The sequence below is a fragment of the Staurois parvus genome, unplaced genomic scaffold, assembly GCF_062004578.1.
Source record: "Staurois parvus isolate SC_StPar_1 unplaced genomic scaffold, SC_StPar_1.0 ptg000352l, whole genome shotgun sequence".
Classification (NCBI taxonomy): domain Eukaryota; kingdom Metazoa; phylum Chordata; class Amphibia; order Anura; family Ranidae; genus Staurois; species Staurois parvus.
The window spans coordinates 1,700,363-1,720,647 of NW_028318148.1; the positions used below are offsets into that span (position 1 = coordinate 1,700,363).

Here is a 20,285-nt window from a genome sequence, read left to right on the forward strand (position 1 = left end):
TAGTGGTTTCCTGGCAACGGTTTCCAGGGAGTCCTGGTTGGCAGGAACAAGAGGCTTTATTAAGTGGTGTGTGTGCTGGGCCTGTCTTCTCACTGCTCCTCTTCTGGGTCCATAGAGACACATGGCTGACAATCCCCCTCCGCACATCTCATCAGAGGGTCAGGAGACAACCTACCCCCAAACCAGCGACTTTTATCGAGTACAGCCCGACTTACCTGCCAAGTTTAATCACCCGGAGACGTGGAGACAAGGATATAGGTACGTGGCCTCATTCTTACCGAAAGCCTCCTCTATTTATTAACAATATACCTAACTGCAATTTTATGAATAATGTTCCAGAAGATGTCTGTAATTTAAAGTCACTGAACACAATCTGACCTTGTTTTGTTATGGAGCCACCTAAAGGATCACTCCACCTAGAAATATTTTCACTTCTGGTGGATGCCCAGTAACACCAAGGTTCTTGCTTTAGTATTGTATATAATGGGGAAGAGTTAAAGTGGTTGCAAAGCTACTTTTTTCCCCAGAAAATAATAAAAATGTTATACTTACCCACTCTGTGCAGTGGTTTTGTGCAGAGCGGCCCCATACCTCCTCTTCCCTCAGCCTGTACTCTTGGCTCCCCCTCTTCTCCAATTGCCCCCATAGCAAAGCCCTTGCTATATTTATTATTATTTAATTATTACAGGTACTTATATAGCGCCATCAGTTTACGCAGCGCTTTACATATATACAGTATATAAATATATATACACACAGTGTACATTCACATCAGTTCCTAACCCTCAAGGGGCGTACAATCTAAGGCCCCTAACTCACATTCATATACAAGGGCCAATCTAGACAGGATCCAATTAACCTACCAGCATGTCTTTGGAGTGTGGGAGGAAACCAGAGTACTTGGAGGAAACCCATGCAGGCACAGGGAGAACATGCAAACTCCAGGCAGGTAGTGCCATGGTTGAGATTCAATCCAAAGACCCTAGTGATGCCAGGCAGAAGTGCTAACCATTTAGCCACTGTGGTATAGGGGCACTTATGTGGGTTTGATCCCAGCTGTGCTGTGTATGTCCATAGAAACACACAGTGCAGCTCAGCCCCACCCTCCCCCTCATCACAAGATTTGACTGACAGCAGCAGGAGCCAATGGTTCCCCCTGCTGCCAAGGTGAGAAGAACTACTGTAGATGGGCACTGCACCTGATCAAAATCAGGCTCAGCTAAGTGTTTAGAAGTGGGCTGGGGGGGAGCAGCTTTTGAAAAGCAGAGAAAGAGTAAAAATTCTGAATGAAGCCTCTGCCGACTACTATACACCCTTTCTATAAATAAAAGAAATATGGTGCTCCAAAAAACTTTATACGCAGCCCTGCTAGATCCAAATATAAAGTGTTAAGTGCATTTAAACCATAACATTCATATTAATATAGTGCAATTCTAAGAAAAGTGTCCCATGCCAAAAAAAGTGATCAGTGTCCAGTTATTTGTGCAATCGTATTCACATATGAAGGTTTCCACCATCTTTCCTCTATAGTCCCACTGAATTTGTTGGAACAATTGTGGGACTATTGGTGGAGGGATGGTGGTAACCTCCACATGTGAATACGATTACACAGATAACTGGACTTTGATTGTTTTATTTGGCACAGGACATTTATCTTCAGATTGCACTATATTAATATGAATGTTATGGTTTAAATGCACTTAACACTTTATAGTTGATCTTAGTAGGGCTGTGTATATACATGAATTATTGTTGTAAAGTTTTTTTTAGAGTTCAGTATTTCTATTAATTTATTTATAAGTCATCTTTTGACTACAGCAGCTTGGTTCCCCAAAAGGGGAAGTTCCACTTTAAGTACTCGTCCCCCGTAAGGAATTGGCACCTGGGGGGAGCAGGTACCTGTCAAAATCGGGTAACCACTCCCCCCACTTCCACTGCAACCGCCTATGCGATTGGAAGCGGAAGTTGTACTCTCTCACCGTAGTCTTCTGGGACATGTGACTGGTCTCAGAAAACTATGGGACCATTCACAAGGTGCAGCGCATGTGTAGTGGGCAGCCACTATTTTTTTTTAGGTTTGACTGGAGCTCTGCTTTAAATACATGATGGGGTATGAACACTAAGAATTCTGGATGAACCATCTTCACGCTGCTATGTACCCTTTTTAGCAAACTTTGCACAAAAAAATCAGTTTTTGTGCCGTTTGATAGAAAAATAGTATAGCAGTGTGCAGGGTTCATTCAGAATATTTAGTGTTAAAGAATATGTAAACCCAATATTTCATATTTCTGATATGTGCCTGCTGTACCATATACCTGTATATAAAAGTATCCTGTTCTCTTTGTATTGTTTCCTTTGTGTGAAATCCCTGGTGTTCCTGCCAGTCTCTCTGCTTTCCTAATAAAAACTAACTACACTAGGCATCAGAGTACATCGTAGTCAGTTCTCTAGCTATGCTGGGAACTCAGTCTGCTTCTTTCCAATGATTAGACTTGTGCTGACACCGCCAACCCCCCTCCCGCAACAGCCATTCAATGGGAATGTCAGTTTCATACTGTTTCCCCTACCCCAGCTTTTATGCAGCTGAATACAGGGTATGTGATCACTTATAAAAAAAAGGGAAAGAATGTTTATTATGTTATTCTGTTATTGATTTTTTTTCTGACATGTTGGTGTTATATCTTTCACGTGGATGTTATACATTGCACTTACAGTATCTCACAGAAGTGAGTACACCCCTCACATTTTTAAAAATATTTTATTCTATCTTTTCATGTGACAACAGTGAAGAAATAACACTTTGCTACATGTAAAGTAGTGAGTGTACAGCTTGTATAACAGTGTAAATTTACTGTCCCCTCAAAATAACTCAACACACAGCCATTAATGTCTAAACCGCTGGCAACAAAAGTGAGTACACACCTAAGTGAAAATGTCCAAATTGGGCCCAAGCTGTCAAAATTTTGTGTGACAACCATTATTTTCCAGCACTGCCTTAACCCTCTTTGGCATGGAGTTCACCAGAGCTTCACAGGTTGCCACTAAAGTCCTCTTCCACTCCTCTATGATGACATCACAGAGCTGGTGGATGTTAGAGACCTTGCGCTCCTCCACCTTCCGTTTGAGGATGCCCCACAGATGCTCAATAGGGTTTAGGTCTGGAGACATGCTTGGCCAGTCCATCACCTTTACCCTCAGCTTCTTTAGCAAGGCAGTGGTCGTCTTGGAGGTGTGTTTGGGGTCGTTATCATGTTGGAATACTGCCCTGCGGCCCAGTCTCTGAAGGGAGGGGATCATCCTCTGCTTCAGTATGTCACAGTACATGTTGGCAGTCATGGTTCCATCAATTAACTGTAGTTCAACAGTGCCGGCAGCACTCATGCAGCCCCAGACCATGACACTCCCACCACCATGCTTGACTGTAGGCAAGACACACTTGTCTTTGTACTCCTCACCTGGTTACCACCTGTCAGGGCTCTGTCCTTGGCAGAGGTGTTAGGAGACCTGGCACCCCTGCCTGTACCTTGCATGGCCACAGAAGTTCACATCGGCCTAAATTTGGCTCCAAACGGCCTTTATAAGGAAGCCCTGCCCTACTCTCAGGTGCTGGTTGATCTCTGGCTTCCCAGTACCTTGTTCCTGTTTTTTGTGTTTTCTTGATACCGACTCAGCTTGCTCTTGGACCTCTTCTCTGCTTAACCCCTGATCTGACCTCGGCTTGGCTAACGGATATTCCCTCTTTGCTCCTCTGTGTATGACCTCGGCTATCCCATCTGACTACGTCTGCTCTGATTCCCACCTGGTACCTGACCTCAGCTTTGAACTGTCTATCCTGTGATCCTGTTTCCCGGAATGCTTGCATACCTCGCACAGGCACCACCACTGCAGATCCCATCTCAGTGCATTAGCTGTGCTCCTGAGTGGACCAACAACGAGCACTCCTACAGGTGACCTGTGCCACTTTGGGCCTGACTTCTGCTGTCCAACTTTCAGGGGAGTCTGAAACTTAGCCACAAGGGAAGCCCTCTCTCCATTGGCCTCTAACATTAGGTACGTGACACTGCCACACACGCTTGACACCATCTAAACCAAATCAGTTTATCTTGGTCTCATTAGACCACAGGACATGGTTCCAGTAATCCATGTCCTTAGTCTGCTTGTCTTCAGCAAACTGTTTGAGGGCTTTCTTGCGCATCATCTTTAAAAGAGGCTTCCTTCTGGGATGACAGCCATGCAGACCAATTTGATGCAGTGTGCGGCTTATGGTCTGAGCACTGACAGGCTGACCTCCCACCCCTTCAACCTCTGCAGCAATGCTGCCAGCACTCATACGTCTATTTCCCAAAGACAACCCCTGGATTTGACACTAAGCATTTGCACTCAACCGCTTTGGTCAACCATGGCAAGGCCTGTTCTGAGTGGAACCTGTCCTGTTAAACATGGTCTTGGCCACAGTGCTGCATCTCAGTTTCAGGGTCTTGGCAATCTTCTTCTAGCCTAGGCCATCTTTATGCAGAGCAACAATTCTTTTTTTCAGATCCTCAGAGAGTTCTTTTCCATGAGGTGCCATGTTGTACTTCCAGTGACCAGTATGAGAGAGTGAGAGCAATAACACCAAATTTAACACACCTGCTCCCCATTCACACCTCAGACCTTGTAACACTAACGAGTCATGTGACACCGGGGAAGGGAAAATGGCTACTTGGGCCCAATTTGGACATTTTCACTTAGGGGTGCATTCACTTTTGTTGCCAGCGGTTTAGACATTAATGTCTGTGTTATTTTGAGGGGACAGCAAATTTACACTATTATACAAGCTGTACACTCACTACTTTACATTGTAGCAAAGTGTCATTTCTTCAGTGTTGTCACATGAAAAGATTTAATAACATATTTACAAAAATTTGAGGGGTGTACTCACTTCTGTGAGATACTGTAGTAAATACAGCTGGAAAAATAAAACTCTGTTTGTCTTCATTTCAGCCTGCAAAACAACAAAATGTGAATATTTTAAAGGGGGAGGGGGTGATTACTTTCTATACCCACTGTGTGTGTGTGTGCGCATATATACACACACACACACACACACACACACACACACACACACGAAAAATTAGAATATCGTGCAAAGGTTAATTTATTTCAGTAATGCAACTTAAAAGGTGAAACTAATATATGAGATAGACTCATTACATGCAAAGCAAGATAGTTCAAGCTGTGATTTGTCATAATTGTGATGATTATGGCTTACAGCTCATGAAAACCCCAAATCCACAATCTCAGAAAATTAGAATATTGTGAAAAGGTGCAATATTCTAGGCTCAAAGTGTCCCACTCTAATCAGCTAATTACGCCATAACACCTGCAAAGGGTTCCTGAGCCTTTAAATTGTCTCTCAGTCTGGTTCAGTAGGAATCACAAACATGGGAAAGATTGCTGATCTGACAGTTGTGCAGAAAATCATCACTGACACCCTCCATGAGGGAAAGCCTCAAAAGGTAATTGCAAAAGAAGTTGGATGTTCCCAAAGTGCTGTATCAAAGCACATTAATAGAAAGTTATGTGGAAGGGAAAAGTGTGGAAGAAAAAGGTGCACAAGCAGCAGGGATGACCGCAGCCTGGAGAGGATTGTCAGGAAAAGGCCATTCAAAAGTGTTGGGGACTTTCACAAGGAGTGGACTGAGGCTGGAGTCAGTGCATCAAGAGCCACCACACACAGACGGATCCTGGACATGGGCTTCAAATGTTGTATTCCTCTTGTCAAGCCGCTCCTGAACAACAAACAACGTCAGAAGCGTCTTACCTGGGCTAAAGAAAAACAGACCTGGTCTGTTGCTCAGTGGTCCAAAATCCTCTTTTCTGATGAGAGCAACTTTTGAAGAAGAATGGAGAGGCACACACTGCAAGATGCTTGAAGTCCTGTGTGAAGTTTCCACAGTCTGTGTTGATTTGGGGAGCCATGTCATCTGCTGGTGTTGGTCCACTGTGCTTCATTAAGCCCAGGGTCAACGCAGCCGTCTACCAGGAGATTTTGGAGCACTTCATGCTTCCTTCCGCAGACAAGCTTTATGGGGATGCTGACTTCATTTTCCAGCAGGACTTGGCACCTGCCCACACTGCCAAAAGCACCAAAACCTGGTTCAGTGACCATGGGATTACTGTGCTTGATTGGCCAACAAACTCACCTGACCTGAACCCCATAGAGAATCTATGGGGCATTGCCAAGAGAAAGATGAGAGATATGAGACCGAACAATGCAGAAGAGCTGAAGGCCGCTATTGAAGCTTCCATAACACCTCAGCAGTGCCACAGGCTGATAGCTTCCATGCCACACCGCATTGAGGCAGTAATTGCTGCAAAAGGGGCCCAAACCAAGTACTGAGTACATATGCATGCTTATACTTTTCAGAGGTCCGATATTGTTCTATGTACAAACCTTGTTTTATTGATTGTATGTAATATTCTAATTTTCGGAGACTGTGGATTTGGGGTTTTCATGAGCTGTAAGCCATAATCATCACAATTATGACAAATCACGGCTTGAACTATCTGGCTTTGCATGTAATGAGTCTATCTCATATATTAGTTTTACCTTTTAAGTTGCATTACTGAAATAAATGAACTTTTGCACGATATTCTAATTTTTCGAGTTTCACCTGTATATATACACTGTATATATTTATTTTTCTTGCTGTTCCACAAGCAAGTAAAATATGTTATAATCTAGTTTATAATACTGTAATAAATTACATGTTGGGACTACTTTAGCGTAACTTGCTTGCCCCTAACCCAGTATTACACTATATTTCCAAAAGTATTGGGACGCCTGCCTTCACACCAAATGAACTTTAATGGCATTCCAGTCTTAGTCCTTAGGGTTCAATATTGAGTTGGCCCACCCTTTGCAGCTATAACAGCTTCAACTCTTCTGGGAAGGCTGTCACAAGGTTTAGGGTCTATGCGAATGTTTGACCATTCTTCCAGAAGCACATTAATGAGGTCAGGCACTGATGTCAGACGAGAAGGTCTGGCTCGCAGTCTCCACTCTAATTCATCCCAAAGGTGTTCTATTAGGTTGAGGACAGGACTCTGTGCAGGCCAGTCAAGTTCCTCCACCCCAAACTTGCTTATCCATGTCTTTATGGACCTTGCTTTGTGCACTGGTGGGCAATCATGTTGGAACTGGAAGGGGCCATCCAGAAAACTGTTCCCACAAAGTTTGGAGCATGAAATTGTCCAAAATGTCTTGGTATGCTGATGCCTTAAGTGTTCCCTTCAATGGAACTAAGGGACCAAGCCCAACCCCTGAAAAACAGCTCCACACCATAATGCCCCCTCTACCAAACACTTGGCACAATGCAGTCTGGCAGGTAACGTTCTCCTGGCAACTGCCAAACTCAGACACGTCCATCGGATTGCCAGACAGAGAAATGTGATTTGTCACTCAAGAGAACACATCTCCACTGCTCTAGAGTCCAGTGGCAGCGTGCTTTACACCACTGCATCCAATGCTTTGCATTGCACTTGGAGATGTAAGGCTTGGATGCAGCTGCTCGGCCATGGAAACTCATTCCATGAAGCTCTCTACACTGTTGTAGTGCTAATCTGAAGGCCACACGAAGATTGGAGGTCTTGAGCTATGGACTCTGCAGACAGTTGGCGACTTCTGTGCACTGACCCAGCTGTCATTGTACGTGGCCTACCACATCAACCACCTCCGTGGCTGAGCTGCTGTTGTTCCCAGTTGCTTCCACTTTGTCAAAATACCATTAATAGTTGACCGTGGAATATTTTGTAGTAAGGAAATTTATTGAATGGACTTATTGCACAGGTGGCAACCTATCACGTTACCATCCTTGAATTCACTGAGCTCCTGAGAGTGACCCATTCTTTTACAAATGTTTGTAGAAGCAGTCCTCATGCCTAGGTGCTTGATTTTATGCACCTGTGGCCATGGGGGTGATTGGAACACCTGAACCAATGGTATGGAGTGGTGTCCCAACACTTTTAGCAATATGTAGTGTATGTTTCATAAAGATCTCCATCTACAACCAAGTTGTCATAAAGAGACCTGATCTAATGGTTCTTTCTCTTTTTCAGAACCAAGCCTGGCAACCCTCTGTACAGGACCACAAATCAAACTTATGGGAGTAAGCCGCCGTCCGTGCATGAGATGCCGGTAAGATGCAGATTATTTTGCTTATATGCGTTTGTTGGTCGGTACCATGTTGGACCACCTTTAAGTAATAGCAGTTCCATACCACAGAAGGGACTCTACTAAGGGTCCTGTATGGTTCCCAAGAAATCCTTTCCGAGAGAAAAATGAAGGCTGCTATTGCTGACCTCCTGAAAATGCTATTTTCCAGTATGTCTCTGGCTTAAGTGCTTTTAGACACTGGCCTGGCAAAGGCATGCATTTAAAGAAATTTAAAGTGAAGCTAGGAGTCCACATTTATGGTTGAGTGATTCGGATAGTACTGGAGCCATTAGATCATTGGAAAAGCAATTTCAGAAAAGCAAAAATGGCAGTATACATGTTCTCTCAGTACAGGTTTCCTTTAGGGTCCATTCACAGGTGCGCTGGGAATGTTTGGTGGATAATCCAGTGCAACCATATGCATCTCCTGGTTGCCCAGTTGCGTTGTGGTGGTGTGAAGGCGGTGTGCACTGAAAAGTATGGCAGGCCATACTTTTTTCAGCGCAGCAAGAGGCAATCCACAGTCTCAATCTGCACAGTGGCCAATTGAACTTAATGAAATGTCATGACATCTCAATGATGTTTATTTAAAAAAAAGTGATCAGTGCAATGCACCCAGTTTGGCACACTCGACACTGCAGTGATCCAGCTGCACCTCAGCGCATACTACCTGCTGTGTTGTAAAGCAGTGGCTGGAGTGAATTAGCCCTAAAAGCAGACATCATTGCGTTGCAGGGTTGGCACACTTTTCTGTGGACACTTTGTACAAATACATCCTTAATAGGGTTGCCACCTCATCCCTTTAAAACTGAACACACATTGATTACACAGGTTCAGTGGCTGATTAAAGTAGTAAGTAAACTCACTTCATGCCACATCTGCAATAAATGTGCCCCAGAAGCTGTGTAATTAATATGTGTTCGCTTTTAAAGGGATGAGGTGGCAACCCTAATCCCAAAGTCTGCCACTGCACTGGTGAAGTTGGAGCTGGAAATCACTGGAGGAGATAGCATATGTCCAACCATCATCATCCCATTGCTATGTTCCAGCCCATTGTGAATGTGTTCTGTGGTGTGCCATGGAGAGGTGCATTGCTTTGTGGTCAACTAATATACCCTTTATACAGTCAGGAGGAGAATGCAATAGCCTGGCTCCAATATTGTGATTCAATTGATGTGCTTGCTGTCACCTGGCAATCTGCCGTTATAGCTCAAGTCCTCCAAAATCTCCCTGTACATAGCAGACACTTTGATTGGAATTCATGTTATTGAAAATTCCAACAAGTCAACAGCCACAGAGATACATACACCCACCCAAGCCTTCTCATTGTCTGTTAAGCCATGTAAATCCATTCTCTGTCATCTGTTCACATACAAAGTCAAGTGTGAAAATGCAGACCTCTTTTTTTATAAGTTTCCTGTGATGCAAATAGGCCTACATCCACTTTAATGGGTTTAGGTTCTGATTTATTTATACACTGAATGTACACAGTTGTATGGTCCTACTGTCAGACTTAGATTTGTGAACAAGTACAGTAATCATAAAGGAAAATCATTTGCAGTTTGATGTTTTATACATACTCAGTCACCACTTTATTAGGTACCTCTGTTTGCTAATGAAAGTAGAGCATCACATGGCTGCATCTCAATACATGAAACATGGGGACATAGTTAGGAAGTTTATCTGCTGGACCAAACATCGTAACGACCTACATAAATTTGAATGATTGTTGGTAGCAGACAGAATGGTTGCAACATTGCAGAAACTCCTGGACTTTCTGGATTTACAAATTGAAGTTGAATGTACAGAAAATGCTTTGTAAAACAAATGCACCTTTTTAATGAGGGAGGTCAGGGGAGAATTGCTATTTCACATTGACAAAGTCCACAGCCACTCTGTGAAGCATTGCTGTACTGAAGGCCTTCCCTGAACACGTGAAACGTTGTAAAGAATGGATTGCAGCAGATGATCACACCAGGTTCTCTTCTGCAAGATTTGTGACTACAGGAAACCAGATGTAAAAGAAGTGGGGGACATAACCAATATATGGCCCAGACTGTTGGCAGACAAATAATGTTGTGAGGGTTTTGTATAACAGCTGCTTCCCCATGGAAAGGACACAACATACCTAAATGCCATATGCATACAGACCCAATCCACTACTAGTGAAATATTTTAGAACATTCCCATTTTTCCAGTTTTATGGTTACGTTCACGGAGTTCATTGTCTCAATGTATGATTCAAATTTTGATTCATTGGTCCATAAGACCATGGTCCCAGTCTGAGGTCTGCTGTACAGTGGATTTCAAGAAGCTAATGCCAGATCACATTTGGGTGCTTGTACTGCTTGTACATAAAATACATATAATAATGTGCTGGTAAATGATGCATTAATCTGCCTTTTTTTTATTTGAAACACATTCAGCCTAAATCTACTCTTGAATATGTTGCCCAGTGAGGTACCTACTGTTTTATGCACATTGTTGGCTCTCAGAAACTTGACTTCTGGATCTGTTGTGGTTTTGGGTTTGCCAGACCTGTCACTGCCAGAGTGCCTTTTGTTGCTGTAGGAAACTATACTCATTGACACCTTAGCTTTTCCTTAATAATGGTGTGTTGTTTTCCTTTGTTAAAGGAAACATTTGGGGTTTTAAAAATACAAACATACATCCTCCACCTCCATGCTGCAACATCAGTGTGAACCTGCAGCTGTTCCCTGCTGGCTATATGCTCAAGAACTGAGTGATCACATCACTGCTGATCATTTAGTTCTTGGTTTTCCTGGAGCAGAGAGCATGACGCATATGCATTTTTGCAGCATTTGAAGTGCGTCTTTTCAAGACATGACTAAAAACTGCACATAAAACGCAATGCAGGTGCATTTTTTTTATGCCTTTCTGTTGAGTTTTTCATTGATTTCAATGGGGAGGGGAGTTTTATCTACCACACCAAAAATGCAGCAAGCAGGATTCACAACGGTTCAGTGTGAAGAATTTCATAGGAATACACAGTCACACATTTTTCTTCCGCTTTTTTAATGGAAAAGTGCAAGAAGAACAGATCAGTGTGAAAGCAGCCTTATACAGGGGGTTTGTAACGCATTCAAAATTGTGGAACCTATAGAAATTATTTGTATAAACATTGAAGGTCTAAATTGCTTCCATTGCTGGAACAAAAGCTCAAAGTTGTGAACCCATTACTGGTACCCTTACTAAACTTTACATTATTTTCCAATATTTGGTCACCTAATTTTTTCATGTTTGCTACAAAGAAGCAGGAAATAAAATTATGTTTATTGGATGTTTTTCTCTGCTTTTAGACAAAGTTTAAAGGAGTTTCCGAAAAGTTTTCAGAAGCAGCTACAAAATGCGGCATGTATAGAAACAACGGACTCAACACACACATGGAGAAAAGTTTTGTGACGGGGCCAGACAATCTAATCACCTTCCATGACAGACTGAATTTTCACCGGAGCTACAACATCAGTGGGCCATCACAGTCAGCTTGATTGCCATTTAACAGACAAAACTTTACTACCTGAGATTTATAACTCAATAACTTAATATTCAGATTCCTGCATTTGTGAAGGACCATTTTCTGTATATATTCAATGATTGATTCATAAAGCATCTGTCTATCTAGTAACATTTGCAGTTATATGTGGAGTCTTCGTTTTATTTTGGTTTCTTTCTTTTGGGAAATGAGATCATGATCTCCTTGCCAGATTTCCTGGTTTTGTTCTTGTCCACCTGGTGATGTTGCCACTTCTTCATACTATATAAAATTAATAAAAATAGAGTCCTAAAGTGTGGAGAGCTCATCAGTAGGGCCCCCAAAAAGTTGAAAGAAATTGTCACAGGGTTTACCTTCCAGAAATATCAGATCTGGGCAGGCTAAATATTGACCTATAAAACAACAAAGGAAGCGCACAAAATTACTACCCTAATAATAATAGTCCATGGGAATGATTTACTAAAGGCAAATAGACTGTGCACTTTGCAAGTGTAGTTGCACTCATTTTTCTCAGAACATAGTGAATGTGGCGAAGCTCTGCTGATTTCCTTTACCCAATCATGTGCAAGCAAAATCGCATTTTTTTTTTTTACTTTCCTTGCACCTGATTTGGCATTCTTTACAAAGTAAAGCTTCACACCCTCACTTAGGCAAATGGGGAAAAAGAGTGCAACTACACTTGCAGAGTACACAGTCTATGTCTTTAGTAAATCAACTCACATGAGTCCACAAAAAGGAATGCCCTTAAAGTGGTTCTAAAGTCTTAATTGTTATTTATATTACCTTAATGCATTCCCTGCATTAAGGTAAAAAACACCCCGCTAACTGTCCCTCCCCCATCCTTAAACACTTACCTGACTCCTTTGTCAATACAGCTCTATCCTGTCTGTAGCGGCTTTGCTCTCTCTTCCTGGTCTCACAGGGGACTCTGACAGCAGTGAGAGCCCTAGGTTCCTGTTGGTGTCAGTCAAATCCTGTGGGACGCGAGTAGGGGCATGGCCAAGCTATGCTGTGTGTGTTTATGGACACACAAAGCCTGGCTTAGGAGCTCACCCACATGGATGCCACCTCAGCAAGGTGGGGGAACTCTGAGGAAAGAAGGAGCAGACAGTACCCCTGGGTTACTCCAAAAGAGAAAGTAACGGATTGCTCTATGCAATATCAAATGTACTCCAAAAGAGGAAGTAATGGATTGCTCTGTGCAATACTATTGCACAGAGCAGAAAAGTATAGCATCTTTTTTAGTTAATGTTGGGTCGCTTGCAAATGATCCATGAAAATCATGAAGTAATCATATAGTAGTCCTCCTGCTTCTCCCTTGATGAGATCCAGCTTTAACACTTATTAAGGAAGAGAAGGGTACAGGAGCAATCACTATGAGTACAATTGTATTCATTACAAACATATGCAGACTTACTTCTGCTAAAATGATCATCCAGTGAAAAAACATCAGCAGAGTAGGTGCAGGGAGAGCACTGGGAAAGCCTGCGAAACTTCCTCATCAGCAGTGCAGCTGTCAGTGTGTGAGCCAATCCTGGTGCTGAAAAACTGACAGGTGGAGTAGAGAGTGGCTGCAGCAGCTACAGAGGCTGGAAGTTTCCCAGGCTTTCCTGGCACTCTCCTAGCACCTATTCTGCTGATGTTTTTATCACCAGATGATTGTTTTATCAAATGTAAGGCTGCATTTTTTTTTATTGAATACATTTGTACTAATTTTAATTTTTCCTGTGCCCTTCTCTTACTTGTTTTAAAAATATTAACCTGAATGTATACATTTAAAAATCATGAAATTTGTTATGCTGCATTTTGGTAAAAATATAAAACATGCACTTTACCATGTTACCTCAGCAAATGGTAAAAAAGGTGTGCTGAAGTAGCATTCCAATTTGAGTCATTTGTATGTTGTGGTGTACTATTTTGGGGGAAAAAAAAGGGTATGATAGACATGTGCGGTAACAGTAATATACCCCAACAGTGTTAATTCAGCTTTAAAATGATCAAACAAATCTACTTATTTTCAGTTTTGGTGGATGCTCGTTTTACTTTTTTTGTGTGGTAATGGAAATTAGTCAATAAAAATTGCCACCAGCTGTTAATTTTTCTTTCTTCAGAAAGTTTCCAGCACCGCTTTCTGTCATAGCTGTGAAGAGGAAGGGGACCACTACCAATGTTGCCTTCTCCACTTTCACGCCAATCTCTGCACCAAAGGGGGTTACAATCTAATGTCCCCACTACACTAATGCATCATACATTAATATATAATCTGCAGGGTTCTGCATCAGAGGTGATTACACTAGTCATATAAAACACTGTCACCCATATGCTGTGACATTAGTGAAAATGACACAACACGGCAATTACTAAATTCTGAACAAACTGAAACTTTATTATGCAAAACATGAAAATACAGAAGAGAGGGCACTGTGTACACACACTACAATGTGAATGCTCAGACAGGGCTTTCCTGATCCACAAAAGGTCATTCTCATGTTTACAAAACATCCAACTTGTGGGCTAGAAATGAAGGGCCAGATTAATGGCGTTATCACCCTGTGCACTCAGCCAGATACTTCCACTTACCATGGGAATCATCTCCACTTCTCTTGCAAATGATGTAAAAGACATCTGAATGGAACTGACATTACATTAACAAATGAACATAAGCTACACAAGTGATTCTTGGTTGTATTTATTGTGCAGTAAATTAATCACTTACTATATGTAAAAACTGAACAGATTTAACTCCAACCTATAGACACCCCAATCAGGCTCAGCTATTAAACGTGGCCAATATAAGAAGCGTGGTGTCTAGTGTCAGCCTAAAGCTAGATATACTGGCCATCACAGAACCACAATTTATCACTGATGGGATGTTAAAGAAGAAACTGCTCCCATTGGTTGTTTCCCAGAAGTGGTGTTAGTTTCAAGCAGGGTGTGTCATTGTGCATGATGCTATGGGGGTACTCTCTGCTTCTTACTAGCACTGCATGCAAAAATGGCTGGGCAATGAGAGCCACAAGTACTTGCTGGGAGCTTCAGCTGTGCCCAGTGACCACTGTTCTGACAGGTTCTCTTTATCATGTCTGGGATAACTACTGCTCACAGCAGTCTCACAGCAACCACATTCAAATCAGTTACAATTGGGTTATAATAGCTAGATACCGACAACGTGCTATAGAAGCAACAGTACTATTTTGTTTAATGAATTCCAATATTAAAGCAGAACTAAACCCTGAACTCCTTTATAGCCAAGGAAGCTGTCATCCTAGCCTCTGTTTGATCTACGTTTGTCATGGTGCTGCAAGTGATCAGTTATGACACCAGACATTTGAAGGCTTCACAGTTTGGTTGTCAGCAGAAGCACCTGTGACACTTTTCATTTGTGGCCTGCCTTGAATGTAACTATTTTGAGAAACAGTCAAAGTGGAAATTTACTATAAAAATATTTCAAACAGGCAGGCTTTGAATACATAAGAGACACTCTATAATAAAGTATTCTTACCTGTCTGTTAGCAGTGTATGCACACAGAGCTTAGTGCGCATTTTCAGCATCTGCCAAAATGGATGTACTCCTCCTGCTCATGCTTTGGAGTGACATCATCTTGGCCCAGCCAATGGAAATAACCGAAGATCGAAACTTGGAACACCAGCTGCAGATGTCTGTGGCCAGCAAGAGAGCTCCGGAAAAACCGCGTTGCTGGCGAGGAGGTAAGTATATTTCCACTTTAAGGACAGCTCCCAGTTTCAGTATAGCTTGTTAGGAGATGATCTGCATTGAGAATGCTCTGCACCCATCCTGTTACATGACACTGGTGATGAGCAACCATGTTCAGGACTTCCCCTCTCATATTTATATGACAGGAGAGTGAGCTCCTTTAATTTCTATGTGGAAGTAGCTCTATATGGAGAGCTGCAATCTTTCACCACTTATAAAACAGCGAACTAGATTATTGTCTAACAGTTTGTGGCCAATAATTGCAAGTGAAATTGTATAGCAGTCCCACCGAAAGGTAAATATATGTTGTTAACAGTTACTAGTAACCCAGGACACGTTTCTTTTCAGTGTAACATACCAACACAACACTGACAAACTGATATTAAAAAGATAAACAGTAATAACTTCCCCAACACTGGCATTATTATACACTGCAGCTTATAAAGCATTAGAAGAGCTCTCTGAAATAGAAAAAAAATAATGATTCAAGATATTAATCTCCTTGGTCATTAACCAGCTGAAATGGTTTCTCTGCAATATAATACATTTTTGTTTTTGTGTTTAATACCGCTTTAAATGATGAGCCTATTATGCAGTTTATAAACCCAGGTGGACATACAGTATGTGCAATTTTCATCAACATCTTGCAGCACAAAATGAACAATTATTTAAATTGTTTTATCTATTGATCTTCTCAGCTCTGAGGTCCCCATACAAAACAGAGAAGCTTTTTTGCGTTACTGTTACTGATAAATACATAATACAGAAAAACAACTGGAAAAGAAAAAACTTGCACTTGATTTTCATAGTTGGTGCCATTGAGGAATGAGCAGGAAAAGAGTCATTTAGATGCAACTGTGATGTACTGTAAACTGATTCTCCTGTAATAAAGAACAAGATTACATGGCACTCAGTATAACATATACAGGATCAAGTACAGTGTTCTACAGCCTGCTGCTGTTGTGACGCTTTGTTCCTTATGCTGGGAATTTCCTATCAAGGTCAGGAGACAATGTGGCGTTAAAATCACCAATAATCTGCAATTTAGCTGGGCAGAGCAGGACCATCAAAATGGGCACAACCCAATACATTAATATACCTATAAAACTAAACAAACACCACTGAAAAGTATAACATCGTGTCCGTGCAGTGTAATGCACCACTGGGCTGTTAAGGGGCATTGTCCCAAAGTGAAAACTATGGTGCACAGCTCCAATATAATAGAACTAGAGGAAAGTCTACTGTGGGGAAACTTCTGAGAGTAGAATTCACATCCCAGGCACACATAGCCAAGGCAGTCATTGTAGAGGGGGGGGAAAATCAGACGAACAGCTTAGAATGCAACCAGATTACAGCCAAGAAGGTGCCAGTTATAAGGAGTAAGGCAGGATATCCATAGAGGAATACGCATGGGGGTCCAGCAAGCGATGTTTTAGGATGCAGTAGAGACGGACTGGACTCCCCTGGAAATGTGAAGATATAAGGAAAAACTTGCTGTGGAGAAGATCAGATCAGCTTGAGCTACTGGTGGAAGATGAGGAAAGGCAGGAAACGGGTGTCCAACCAGCTCACATCCGCAGCTATGAAGGAGTGTCTGCATTGTTAAATTTGTAAAGCGTAATTGGAAAATAGGGATATCTTAGCATTCATAGTCAAGACCCTGTGAATTCTTAGCAGCCGCTAGAAGTATGTTATGGTCTCTATAGTTTACTGAGAAAAGGTGGCGGTGGGGCAACCAAGATAGGTGGATGTAGGAAGGTCTCAATGCATTTACTCCACCATGAATGTAGGTGGAAGATCATGGAGGGCCCAACAGCTTAATAAGAAAGGATTTAGCAAATCCAGACGGCTTATATCCCTCTGCTCACTCCAGAATGTGGAACACCTGTAGACTGTTTTGGCGCAGCTGATTTTCTGTGTCAATATATTTCTCCTGAAGGGCCTTAATCTGCCATAATGGTGGTAAGAGACTTTTTGAAGGAGGTAAAGGCTGCCAGGGGGTCTGCTTCTTACGGTCCAGCTTTCCCCATGTCTCCCAGGAGTGTTTGTGCTCCAGCCAACACTGCCGACATCCAATATGGCTACCGCTGGAGAGGAGCAGGGCAGACTCACTGAAGACTTCACTGGCCAGGAGTGTAAATCTGGAAAAACTATGCTGTGTAGGATGAAATAAGTATAGAATTGGAGCAGAGCTCAGCTGCAGCATGTCCGGCTAGGCCTGACCCACTAGCAGTTATTTAGTTTTACGCCACACTCACATAACAGCACAGTTATGTCTTTTCAGACTTCTGGTTTTAGCAGTTGGTGCCTAATTCTCTGTGTAGTGAAGGGAGTAAGTGTGTCCTGGGATGAAGAAAGACAGCTGTGGTCAGGTTAGGGCAGGACATAAGTGAGATAGTCAGTAGCAAAAAAGGGAAGGGACAGCTAAAGTGGCAAAATTTTCTATATGTAAATGTTTTCTGGATGGAGTGATAGTAAAGTTGAAGAAAGGGTGAGTGCAAAATATGATAGGGTTGTCAACACAAAAAGAAAAAGGGAGAGGTTGCAAGAAGTGCAGAGATGAGAGATTTAAGGGCAAAGGTGTTATCATCAGGGTTAATAGGAGTGTATATCCATTGTATTAGGTCAAAGGGTTATGCAGAGAAGTTGAAGGTGGCTGGGGTGTGTTAACAATAATAGAGATGTTAAAGTCACCAGGAATTAGTGGTGCACCAAAATAAAAATCCTGGTGCTGAAACCGAAAATTCAGGATACACTTGGCCGAAAACCAAAACTGAAATGGACAGTTTTTAAAAATGTATTTATTTTTCAAATACAATTTAAAAAATACACTTTAATGATTAAAAAAACCCCACAACATATACCCCAATTTCTTTTGGAAAATATAAAAAGATGATGTTACGCTGAGTAAACAGATACCCAACATGTCATGCTTTAAAATTGTTCATGGAATGGCATCAAATTACGGTACTTAATAATCTCCATAGGTGATGCTTTAAAAATTTCTACAGGTTACAAGTGTAAAGTTACAGAGGAGGTCTAGTGCTAGAATTATTGCTCTTGCTCTGATGTTGGTGGCGATACCTCACATGTGTGGTTTGAACGCTGTTTCCATATGTGGGCATGGCCTATAAATGCGTTCACCACTACGTGCGAGCATGGGGGGACGGGGGCACTTTTTATTTTAATGTATTTTTTTTTTTTTGTTAGTTTCTTTAGAAATAAATTTTAATCACTTTTATTCCTATCACAAGGAATGCATGCATCCCTTGTGATAGAAATAATTAGTGACAGTTCCTCTTTATTGAGAGATATGGGGTCAATAAGACCCCACATCTCTCCTCTACAAAGAAAAGCATTAGATTACAAAAAGCATTGATCTAGCGCTTTAAAGAAAAAAAAAAAAAAAAAGGCCTTGTTTACAAGTTTCCTTATCTCTATGCCCAGTGCTGGGATCGTTCGGGGGTTTCTTAGGCAAGGCTGAGAACTACTGGGCGGCAGCAGGTGGCAGGCAGTTATTTTCAGCACCTGTATCTGTGCTTATTTTCATATCAGCCAATGGCCGATAGAGGTGTTTTCAGCTGAAACTTTTCTGCCACAGAAATTTCAGTGCATCCCTACCAAGAATTATAGTGAGTATTTCAGAGTGGAGACAACAGGGTAGAGCCAGACAAACAAACCATCAAGGAAGTATGATACTAGTCCAGGAAGCCGATTAAATTACAGCAATCCTTGGAGGAACTGGAGAAAAAAAGAAATGCACTAAGCTTTAAAATAGGAGATGGATAGAGGGAAGTGTAGGAAGAACCTGAGAAGTCCTTTGTGGGAATAAAAGGATTTCAGCTCAACCTCCCTGTTGCCCATTGGGTCTGGGTGAGTAAGTCCAGCAGAGGGAGGAATAGCTGGAGAGGAAGTCAGAGTCCTGAAGCCAGATTTCAGAAACAGTAAGTAAGTTAAAGGAGTTGGAGATAAAAAGCTCATGAATAGAGGCATTTCAGTGGGCATGTTTTATCTCCCTGTCCAAAGAATGATGTAAAGGGCTAATGATGCTTTCAAGAATGGTATCTTATGACAAACATCGCTCCCATCACCAACAGAGAGGATGCAAGGAAATGCCAACATCAACCAAAACTTTTTTTTGACAAGAATAGGGAAGTGGTGAAACCTACGGGAGAGTTGTATCCATAATGTTTTCCAGACCCTAGCCGCGCTGTCTTCCCATAAGCCTCAGTTCACAGCTGTCATCAGATGGCAGGTACTGTCACATGACCCACTGGCAGACAGATGGGAACTGCACAGAAAAATTAAATAAAAATAAACTGTTTTGAGTAATCTAAAAGTCGGCCGCTAAAGTAATAATATCAACTCGTAACTCGCAGATCACCATGGGGTAGCTGTGTTAGGGCAGATGAGCTAAGGCAAAGCAGAGTTTAGAGCCCTAAATATAATATAACTCAGTTTCATCCGCTGTTTTGAAAGGGATTTGTAATCTTAACATGAATGCTAGATTCAGAGGAATAAAGGATAAACTCCATCATGGACAACAAAATGTTAAAGGAGTTGTAGCCTCTAAGAAACTTAAAACATACTTAAAGCCTACCTCTAGGCATATATGACCTAAATATGAATGACCCCCTCCCCTTCCAACTAATGCAGAGAATGTTTGTTTTACTTGGAGATAATGTAATACAAAGACTATATACCTTAATCCGCAGTCCTGCACAGCCCTTTATTCCAGTCTCCAGCATCAGAATTTAAGTGTGCACTTCTACATCATCACACACAACGCAGAAAAAGCAGTGGCTGCTGTGCATGTACATGAAGACTCTGGGGAGAGGAGTGGTGACAAGATGGCTAAA

General features: G+C 41.9%; 2 protein-coding genes across 4 annotated transcripts in view; one reads left to right on the forward strand and one right to left on the reverse strand.

Moving 5' to 3' along the window:
• Positions 1-12: 12 nt before the first annotated feature.
• Positions 13-11,843, forward strand: PIERCE1 (piercer of microtubule wall 1). The gene is made up of 3 exons (XM_089684679.1): positions 13-258; positions 8,101-8,179; positions 11,518-11,843. Exons 1-3 carry the CDS (start codon positions 122-124, stop codon positions 11,704-11,706), a joined length of 405 nt encoding a protein of 134 aa, XP_089540805.1. The 5' UTR covers positions 13-121; the 3' UTR covers positions 11,707-11,843.
• Positions 11,844-14,072: 2,229 nt separating this feature from the next.
• Positions 14,073-20,285, reverse strand: part of PPP1R26 (protein phosphatase 1 regulatory subunit 26) — a 71,761-nt gene continuing 65,548 nt past the window's right edge. For all 3 annotated transcript variants that reach the window (XM_089684681.1, XM_089684680.1, XM_089684682.1), the window contains one exon: positions 14,073-16,307. The gene's annotated coding sequence lies outside the window, so the exon portion shown is untranslated. The remainder of the gene's footprint in view (positions 16,308-20,285) is intronic.